The sequence below is a fragment of the Vigna angularis genome, chromosome 6 (assembly GCF_016808095.1).
Source record: "Vigna angularis cultivar LongXiaoDou No.4 chromosome 6, ASM1680809v1, whole genome shotgun sequence".
In the NCBI taxonomy this organism is placed as follows: domain Eukaryota; kingdom Viridiplantae; phylum Streptophyta; class Magnoliopsida; order Fabales; family Fabaceae; genus Vigna; species Vigna angularis.
Window position 1 is genome coordinate 35,037,771 of NC_068975.1, and position 10,579 is coordinate 35,048,349.

The window sequence follows — 10,579 nt, forward strand, 5'->3', positions numbered from 1 at the left end:
TCAAATTAATTATATTTAAAGAATGTTGAATCTCAAATATATATATATATATATATATATATATATATATATATATATATATATATATATATATATATATATATATATATATATATATATATATTTTTTTTTTTTTTGCGTGAAGCTTATGAAAGGGTAAAATCCGATGTTAATCAAATAGTTGAAAGCTCATGAACAAATTTAAAAATAAAACTATTTTCTTTTTACTTATTTTAACAGGATCAATTATTGACAATCTTTAAAAGAATGTAATTTATAATAGATAAAAATTAAGAAAAATATTCTATTACTAAATAAATTCACTTAAAATCTAAAGCAATAGTTATATAATAGGAACAATAAACCCAAAGCAGGATATGTAGCTTGAACTTCAAATTGAAGGCTTTCATCTTCGTACTCACTCTTCCAAATGGTTCCATTAGAAACCGTTAGCTGTGCTCGGAATTTCGCAGTCATGGTCAGAGTTCGCGGTCCCGTGAGTTTCTCTTTTCCTATCTTCTCAAACGCGCCGCCCTTTACTCTATTATCACCGCTCACTCAGCCTGCAATTAACTTTTCAGGACCCAAAAGGGTTGAAGATGAGAAAACACGCTTTTCATCAATACCGGTTTCTAACCCCACCCGTGATCTTATTTTTGTTTTTGTTTATTAGAAGTTTCGTTTTTTTGTGAACTTATGGTGGCGGGTTTTGGTTTTCTCCTTCTGGGTATGCGTAGTTCTGGTGAAACAACTCTTTCAGCTTCGGGGATGCTTGTACCAGATACCCTCTATGATGCTCAAGTAGCTACGCGTCTCTATGGTGGTAACTGCGAGGACAGGGTTTTTGTTGTGACAGTTGCCTCGGTTGTTGAACCTTTTCTGTCCCCTCAACATAGAGAAAATATTCCTCAGGTTGGTGTCCGTAGATATTATAATTAATTAAGATGGAAAGGTTAACGCAACAGCAATTTTGGCCGCAACATCGAAGTGTTTCGGTTGTTAATATGGTTGTTATAGTCTGCAATTTCTTGCATTATCGGTGAACGCAATGAAACTGCCACTGCAACATCAAATTAAAATCATTTATTTGTTTTTTTATATTTTCTAAAGTTGCTTTGTGCGTGTGTATTTTAAATTGTGTAAGTTGTGCTTTTCAGGGCAGGCCAGACTTGATTTCTGGTGTTCGGATTGATGTTATGACCGAGAACACAAATGGACATTCCAATCAGGGAACACCTTGCTGGCTTATTGCGCAGCTTTTGTCATTAGTAAGCATTTTGAACAATTTAGTTCCTTATTGTGCTATATTCTAAATAGTCAATGATCTGTTGCCCCGTGTGTTTTTTGAGAAACAACAATGTTAGGATTCATGTGGTGTGACTTCCATACCATCGTTTATTTAAATTTAAATTTGTATTATTTGTTTCTCAATAAGCTACGATTTTTTTCTTTTATAATTAACCGCTATTTTCTAGTTCAATGCTCATTAGATTTCTGCACCATGCAGGTTGATATTCCTACTTCATCTGATTGTGTCCAATCACTTATCGAAGCATCTTTGGGTTTACCAGAGTTTGAATGGGAAGTTGGTTGGTCTTTGGCATCTTACACTAATGATTCTCAACGTTCTAGAGATGTTTTTCAAACTCAGGTTAGTTTGTTCTTAAAAAGTTTCCTTTTACCTGTTGTGATGAATTACTTTACCTTAAAAGTTTGTACTTGTACACGAAGAGATGCCACTGTTGAGTACTGAAACTGGAAGTATCTTACCAAATTTGAAATGCCTTAAGTGCATTTCTGCATTAATCAATTACATATGATGTGACTTGTATGTCACAGTTTGTATTATATTTGCTTAAAAAAGGCAGTTAAACTCAGGATTGGATTATTGTAGTGCATGTATGTATGTTGCTTCTGGGAGCAAACAATCAATTTAAAAAACCCTGGAAATTTTTTCTTGCTGGTCTGTATGCCTGAAGGTACTGTAATTTGAATTTTTATTCCAGGCATGAGATCAAAGAATGTAATAATATAGTTGAGAGTTGACTGAATTTTATTGAATCCATGCCAAGACTTTGGGTATTTACTGAATTTCATTGACATTTATCTTCTGAGTTTTGTAATGTCACTTAAAGTGTCTAACAAACACTATTTCCCCTTTATCTTTGTATGGTCAAATTTTAGCTTTTTTTCAAAAGATAAAACAGGAAAAGAAGGAGCCTATGTGGCATGTACATTTGAATCCAATCACTACTCAAGCTCTCTAACTTCTATAGTTTTGGCATGCATGCAATTTTTTCCTCTGTTTTCCTCCTTCATATCTCCTTTAAATACCTGCTAGTCTGATACGTTGTGTGGAACTAAATGTTGGGTGGAGAAAGTCACCAAGAGAATTCACTCAATATGACGAAGGAGAATGATGCATTGGGTGAGCGAACATAGTAGCCAAGACAGGATTAGGAATAAACGGATAAATACATTATGGAGAACGTTGGGGTAGCACTTACTGTAAAAAAGATGGTAGAAACTGGTCTTCTCTGGTTTGTGGATGTGTGGAGACGGGAGCCTTGTAGAGAGAGTAAATCAGTTGAACGGAAACTCAATTGCTGGAGGAAAATTATAAGCAGATAGTAAGAAAAATTTAGAGGCCAGTGATTTCTTTATATACTTAATTTGTGATAGAATATCCATGTAGTTGGTATCATATAACAGAAAAAGACTCTGGGTAAAGGTTAGAAAGCTATGCATTGATAAATATGTTTAATATCCATTATATGTTTATGGTTGAATATAAGCATTACCTCTGTATTAGATACACTTGTATTTTGGATTTACCTTTGACAAAAGTATGTATTATTATGTAAATGTCTTGGTTCATTGTTTGTAAATAGTAGAAAAATTGTCTTGTATTTATTACATTTATAAATTAAACAGTTTTATGGTATATGTGTAGTCGAAACACATTTTCAGCATATGCTTATCTTTTCTATCTATATGTTTTTCTCAACACATTATCATTCCTTCTATGACGTAGTAGTCTACTGTAGTGATCCCTTTTGGCTTCATTCTAAGTGAGAGTTGAATAGACTGCACAAGGTAAAATGAGGCTTTGCTTTGGGGTAAAAGAAACTAAAGCATGCAAAGAGCAGTGATTAGCGCTTTAGTTTTTATATTCAGTTTCTTTTAGTATGCTTTAGTTTTTATATTCAGTACTTAAGTTTATGTTAAAACAGTTTCATGTGGCGGTTTAATTTGATCTTTCTTTGTCAGCCTTGTTTTTGGATGCCTTTCTTTTTTCTTTTGGGAATTTAGAGCTTTGATTTCCTTGCATGATAACTTGTGTGATCTTGAGAAAATCCCTACAAATTTAATTGTTGAGATGTATGGATGTGGTTGCTATATGATTAATTCCTGATCCTGTTTAATTATGACCCAGAGGATTGAATATTTGAGTGCGATGAGAATGCATAGAGATCAAGTGAGAAAGTTGTTGCTGCTATGAATTTGATTTTTGCATGATTCTTATAAATGCGTACACACACTTGGTTGGATATGAGAAAGGCATTTGTTGTTTTGTGAAATAAAGCTACTTGACCAAATGACCACCCCTCCCCTAATGCACAACATTGAATCCTTTGTGAACCCTTTGAGCCTTGTAAATTATCTTGACCCCTAAGTTTTGTAAAAGAAAACTTTACCTTGTCTCACACCCTAGAAGATGAGATCAAGAAATATGTTGAGAAGGGTACGTATACATACATACATATATACATACATATATACATACATATATACATACATATATATATACATACATATATATATACATACATATATACATATATATATATATATATATACATATATATATACATATATATATATATATATATATATATATATATATATATATATAGAGAGAGAGAGAGAGAGAGAGAGAGAGAGAGAGAGAGAGATTGTAAACTTGTTAACTCTTTGACAAGCGTACCAAATCAAGTAATATAGATTGTAAGTTCAAGTATTGTTTTCCAAGAGATTTGTGTTTGTTTAGATAATTATGATTACTTACTAATTTAGACAATGAATATAAACATTGATTGATTCAAATAAGTTGCAAACATATAAAGTTAGTAAATATAAAAGTTATAAAATGTACGGGTAAAGACTCATCGGGGTTGAAGTTCATGACCCAAACTCTATGCACTCATCCACACAGTATATCTCTAACATATTCAAGCATTCACATCACAAGTATACAAGCCCTAATCTCTTAGAGACAAGTTCTAAATCTTTATGTGAAAATACTAATCCCTTAAATGTTCAAACACAAGCGTCTTGGTTGTTCTATCCATGTCTAGGTTCCAATGCATTTTCCAATGATGAGACACCATCAAAATAGCATAGATATTTCATCATGCAAGTGAATAAAAAGGATATAACACAAGAAATATGAAAGATATTCTATTACATATGTTAGAATATTTACCCTATTTATCATGATTATATTGTGTCTAGAGTTACCCTATTTATCATGATTATATTGTGTCTAGAGTTGCCCTATTTATCATGATTATATTATGTTTGGGATTACCTTAATTATCATGATTATATTGTGTCTAGGGTTACCCTAATTATCATGTACTCTTGTATCAATTTATTTTTATAAATAGAAGATTATGAGAGGGATCAATCAAGCCCTCTAGAATTATTTTACAGTTTAATTCTCAAGTACATAGAAAGAACTACAAAGAGTTTAGGTACATTACATCCAACCCCAATTAAATGAAAGTTAGCTACTCCTATATATCTAGAACTACAAAGTTGTTGAGCCCTAGAAATGCCTTAACTCGTGTCTTGAGCTTCTGGTTCGTTTTCACGTCAAAAACTAAACTTTTCTTTCACTCTTGACACTTTAAATCATTCACCAAAAGGTGTTTTCTCGGTGGACCAGAATATCCTCTCGCTGGGAGAGAGGTAGCTTTTCTGACATGTTAGCTTGTCAACTTGCTGGGCTTCTTGGCTGGGCTAGTGCTTCCAAGATCTTGTTGGGAGAGTGTTGGTGACTCGCTGGGCGGGTTGCTTCTGACATCATCTCTTTAATTTTCTCCAATCCTCCATTTTCCTGCAAATTAAACCAAAAATATGTAATTATCTCTATCTATGAAAACTATATACAAGTCTTGCATCTTTTCATAGAATTCAACACAAAATAAAGGACAAAAAGACAAAAAGACAAATAAGGAGTTCTAATAAGTGTGAATAATAAGTAATTATCACACTTATCATAGCTATGTTTGTAATAAAATTTATTGGTACAACTGCAAAATATCAAATTGTTCATTTGTAAAAGGATGTACAACTCATCTTAAATTGATCCTTGTAAACTTTTAACCTGCTACTTTTTAGAGTATCATTCTTCTTCTTGACTGTGTAAATCGCCTTTGGAATAACATCTCCGGGATCATGATATGTAGAAGCAAACATAATATTTTCAGATGAAGAATGACGAATTTTTAATGATATTACAGGAGAGATTGGTCACGGGAGGATCTGGCAGTGCAAGTCTTGTATACAAATCACTTACTAGAATGGCAATTTTGAGTGTTTCTTTATCTTTCAGGGTATCTTTCACTTTTATTTATCTTTTTTTTCCTCTAGTTGAAATCGTTATACTAACTATTATTGTAAGATACTAATTACATCTGAAATTATTTTTCTGTTTGTATTCTTTGTTGGTGATTTTATCAGGATTTGCTGGATACAAAGTTATCTGCCATGAATAAAAGGGGTGATTTTCTTCTGGCAGTTGGGTCTCCTTTTGGAGTCCTGTCACCTATGCACTTTTTTAACAGGTATGTGTGTGTGTGTATTTGTTTCAATAAAAGAAAAAAAAATCTGGATGGTACTTCAAAACTGGTTAAACTTTTCTTGCTTGTTCGTTGTCACTTTATGTTGTGCTGTTTTTTTATTTTTTGAGCTGTTGGGATTGCCTATGCGTTGATTTGTATAAGCAGTTATTGGGCCTGTTACTGTAGTCACTGCAGTGAATTGGATGGCAATGTTTGGGAATTTGGTGTCATTCAATCCTTTGACATGGTATGGTTAATTGCTTGAATCAGCATCTCTGTAGGATGCATTGCAAACAGCTATCCTTCCCATTCATCTGATGGATCATTGCTGATGGCTGACATACGGTGTCTTCCTGGTGTGAGCCATTTCTCTGTTGCATAATCCATTGGTCATTTATGGAAGTGGTTCTGGCTCAATTTTGATACTCTATCTACCAGGAATGGAAGGCAGTCCAGTTTTCAGTGAGCATGCATGTCTTACTGGTGTCCTGCTCAGACCATTGAGACAGAAGACATATGGGGCGGAAATCCAGGTACCTTGATTACGTTCTCCTTATTTGACATTATTTTAGCCCATTCCAATTTAACACATCATGCAAAACTCTAGTATTCGGTAACAGCTGGTGGTTCCATGGGAGGCCATTGTGAGTGCTTCTAGTGGTTTGCTGCGCAATAGGCCTGAGAATACAGAGAAAGCGTTATGTAATCAGGGGGGTGACCTTTATGCTGCGGGAACTGGGTCTTTTTCTGACACTGACAAATTGGATGTATGCTCTAGGATTAAACGTGAGCATTTATATTTTGGTAGTTCCTCACCATTACCAATTGAGAAGGCAATGCCTTCTGTCTGTCTTGTTACTATTGGGGATGGAGTATGGGCATCTGGTGTTTTACTTAACTCTCAAGGTCTCATACTTACAAATGCTCATCTATTGGAACCATGGAGATTTGGGAAAGAACATGTAAGCGGTAGAGGATATGGGACCAATTCAGAAAAATCTTCTTCCACGTCCGAGGGAACTGCCTATCTTGGTAACAGAGTTGAAAGCAATCAAGTTAGTCAAACTTCACAGTTAAAGATGCCAATTATTTATCCTTTCACTGCCAATGAGCAGGGGGGATATAAGTTGTTGAATCCAACTTATGACAACCGTAGAAACATACGTGTACGCCTTGATCATATCAAACCTTGGATTTGGTGTGATGCAAAAGTAGTGTATGTTTGTAAAGGACCATGGGATGTTGCCTTATTGCAGCTTGAATCTGTTCTAGATGATCTTTTGCCTATAACAATGGAATTTTCTAGGCCATCCACTGGATCAAAGGCATTTGTCATTGGCCATGGACTATTTGGCCCAAAGCGTGGTATGACCTTGCTGACCCAATCGATCTGTTTCTTTCTTGGTTAGATGCCCTGCTATAAAATGAAAGTTAATGTTGCTTATGATTACATTTCTGCAACGCTGGAGTTCCTTTAAACTTTTATTATTTTTCATGTTTTTGTCATTTTATGTTCTTTCTTCAGCAGCTCCAACTATATTTAGTTGGAACTTCAACAAAGTTGTGCAAAAAAGGGTAAATAAATAGTTGGTTTAATACATGTATTGATATATTCCGGTTTGAGTACAGCAAGAACAAAAAGTTATAGTCAGAGTACAAAAACTTTAATTCCTTTAATTTTATTTTAATTCTGTTAATGCAAAAAATGAACTAGTGCTATGTCGGCCTGCCTCTGGTTGATACCGGTTCCCTCTTGTATGTCATTGAGTAGATCTACCAAAAAACAAACCTTGTTACTGAATGAACCATAAAATTGATCGAGTAATGGAGAAGAATCATTAATCCTCTCTCGCTCACCTTAAGCTTTGTTAGGGATAAAACCATTTTGAAAATCATAAGCTTTCAGGATTGTTGGTCCTTGACAAACTTGTCTGTAGAATATTGGGTAATGAATTCATAAGGATTCCTAGTTCCTAGTATTAACAAACCCATCAATAATACTTAGATGATAATTTAAAAGATTAGGTACAACCCAAGACCTGGGGCTGCGATTTAATTATAAAAATTACTATGGTATACAGGGATTAACCACATATAGTTAACTGCAATAGTATGGCGGTAAACCTAATAAGCTACCTTATATCTAAGGTATGTTCTGAGAATATTACAATCAACTCCAATACTTGGGTATTTTAATCTTTAGGCCTTTGCTTATTTTTTATGCCTTTTAATACAAGCTTGTTTGTGAAAATCATCAAGGGTAATATGCATCAATGCAAATGATACATTGGATGTTATCCTTGAATTTTTTTTTTTTTTGCTATGCTTTATGTTTCTATTGTGATAATTCTTCATTCGGGTGATTAGTCTGACGTGTTGTATCCAATTTTATAAACAACCAATTCAATTGCGATGGTTTTTTTTTTTATTTCTTTTGTCTAACCTCAGAAGTCATATATTTTCATTAGGATTCTTCCCATCTGTTTGCTCTGGTGTGGTAGCAAAAGTGGTTGAGGCAAAGACTCCTCAATCATATCTGCCCATTCAACCTGAGCATCTGCACAATCGTGAGTACTTCCCGGCAATGCTTGAAACAACTGCTGCTATTCATCCTGGTGCTAGTGGCGGTGCTGTTATCAATTCAGATGGTCACATGATTGGCCTGGTTACAAGGTATTGCCACCAACTTTCAATACCACCATACCACCTTCTCCTATTCCTGTTGGTCATTGTGTGCCGAACCACTAGATTTGAGTTTGTTTAATTGCTAGTCATTTGTCACATTGATTCTATTGGCATTGTAGCTCAGGATCGTAGTTTTAAAATAAGAATATATACACGAATAGGTGGTTCTATTGTTTGTTTTGGATTGTCGGCAGGATTTTTCTCTCAGGAAACCAATAATCTGCAAATCAAAATTGCCTTTCCCTTTTACTGAAGCTATGTTTTTAAGGCAATATGATTCTTTTCGATGAAATTCTTTAGCTTAGAGACTTCCTGTCTCTACAGCATGACTGCACAATATTGTAATTTCTTGATCCTATTTTTACTCACAGGTGCTCTGTCTGGTCCAGTTGTTTCTCTGTATAGTATAAGCTTTTATGACATTAATTTTCTTTACTGATTGTTCCTGAATGGTCGTAGATTATTAAACTTCCATCTTTAATTATATAATGTTTTTGACACAGCAATGCAAGGCATGGTGGAGGAACAGTAATACCTCATCTTAATTTTAGCATTCCATCTGCTGCTTTGGCACCCATCTCCAAATTCTCAAAAGGTATGTTTTTTAACTAATTGTTTGGTCCGACAATGAATGTTACTCATGGTGTTCCCACTTCATCTCCCCTTATCTAACTAGTACCAAAAGGAACACAATCTAAATGACAACAATTAGAATTCAGAAATTAAGGAAATCAAACAAATATGGTCATAACCGTTGGCAAAAATACTAAATATTTTGTACTTTGTACCCATAGTATGTTGACATCTGATGATGTTACTTTTCCCACTGCAGGCATGGAGGATTTATCACTTCTAAAGATTCTAGACGAGTCAAATGAATACCTTTCATCTATATGGGCATTGATGCGGCCATCATATCCTAATCCTCACTCTGTGCATGATCCACCTCAGTCTGCTACAGACAATAAAAGTAAAGAGAAGGGTTCTCGGTTTGCAAAGTTTATTGCTGAAAGAAAGGACGTTTTCAATGTTGGAAAGAGTGGAGTGCTTCCGAAGGAAGTTGTTCCTAGCAAGTTATAGTCTCTGATAAAGTCACAGTTTACCTGAATGGCCATGGCAAAGGATTGCCAGCAAACGACTTGTCAATGGATACATTCCTATGATTACATTTCTTGTAAAGAAAGTTTATGCCTTGAATTGTTAGCAAAAAGAAAATCAAGAAAATAAATTTTAAAAGTCTCTAAACGATTATACTTGTACTTCATTGAAATTTAAAACTGATTTTACTCAAACCAGTTGTTTCTGTTTTGTTCTTTGGGACAGATCAAGTAATTATAGGAGAAACTATTGATAGACCTTTTTGTTCAATTTATATATACTCTTTCCCTTCTCTAATCTTTAAATTCTTGTTAAGCGAATTGATTAAATCTTTGTTTCTTTTGGTTTTTGCATTTTAATCAAGATTTAAAATCTGCAGTTATTGTCAATACATGTAAGTAATCTAGTTTCGCTGTGATTTCTGATTTAATGCATTAAACTGAATTGTAAAGTTGAATCTTATTTTCTTTTTATTCAAATCTAATTCAAGAGTCTTTCATTATAAGGTTCAAAGATTTTTGAAAATGCAATCAAAATTTAAGTAACATCTATTTTGGATTAAGGAAAAAATTGTATAATTTAAATGAATTTAAAATATATTTTTTTGAAAGTTTATGTATAATGTGATAGGTATGATAAATTTTTAAAAATGTTTTAATAGATAAAATTAAATAATAATAATTATTTTTCCTTTAGAAAAAATGCGATAAATTTAAATATTATTATTGTTGTTGTACAATTTGATAATTTCTTACATGAATTTTAAAATTTATCAAATATTTAACCATTTCATTTGTTCTTCCATAGCTCATGGATCTAATTTTATTAAAGTTTAGTAATTGGATTTTTTAGCTTGATTATGAAATACTTGAATTAAACATAATAACCTCTCCTAGAAACACAATAATATCATTTTATTCTTCATTTTCTTCTAATTTATCACCTAT

At 33.5% G+C, this 10,579-nt stretch overlaps 1 protein-coding gene across 1 annotated transcript; it reads left to right on the forward strand.

Annotated features, from left to right (window-relative positions):
* Positions 1-364: 364 nt before the first annotated feature.
* Positions 365-9,902, forward strand: LOC108342982 (glyoxysomal processing protease, glyoxysomal). Its single transcript, XM_017580945.2, has 13 exons — positions 365-496; positions 582-628; positions 738-912; positions 1,158-1,268; positions 1,508-1,651; positions 5,529-5,621; positions 5,749-5,852; positions 6,120-6,205; positions 6,288-6,382; positions 6,470-7,214; positions 8,318-8,522; positions 9,038-9,129; positions 9,367-9,902. The coding sequence occupies exons 1-13, from the start codon at positions 431-433 to the stop codon at positions 9,612-9,614; spliced, it is 2,211 nt and encodes a 736-aa protein (XP_017436434.1). The 5' UTR covers positions 365-430; the 3' UTR covers positions 9,615-9,902.
* Positions 9,903-10,579: the final 677 nt, after the last annotated feature.

What these genes read in the sequence shown, in the direction of transcription:
- LOC108342982 (XM_017580945.2), top strand. Translation starts at nt 431, where the DNA reads ATGGTTCCATTAGAAACCGTTAGCTGTGCTCGGAATTTCGCAGTCATG. An exon ending in CACGCTTTTCATCAATACCG is followed by an intron (nt 629 to 737) that starts GTTTCTAACCCC and finishes GGGTATGCGTAG; the next exon opens with TTCTGGTGAAACAACTCTTT. An exon ending in ATAGAGAAAATATTCCTCAG is followed by an intron (nt 913 to 1,157) that starts GTTGGTGTCCGT and finishes TGTGCTTTTCAG; the next exon opens with GGCAGGCCAGACTTGATTTC.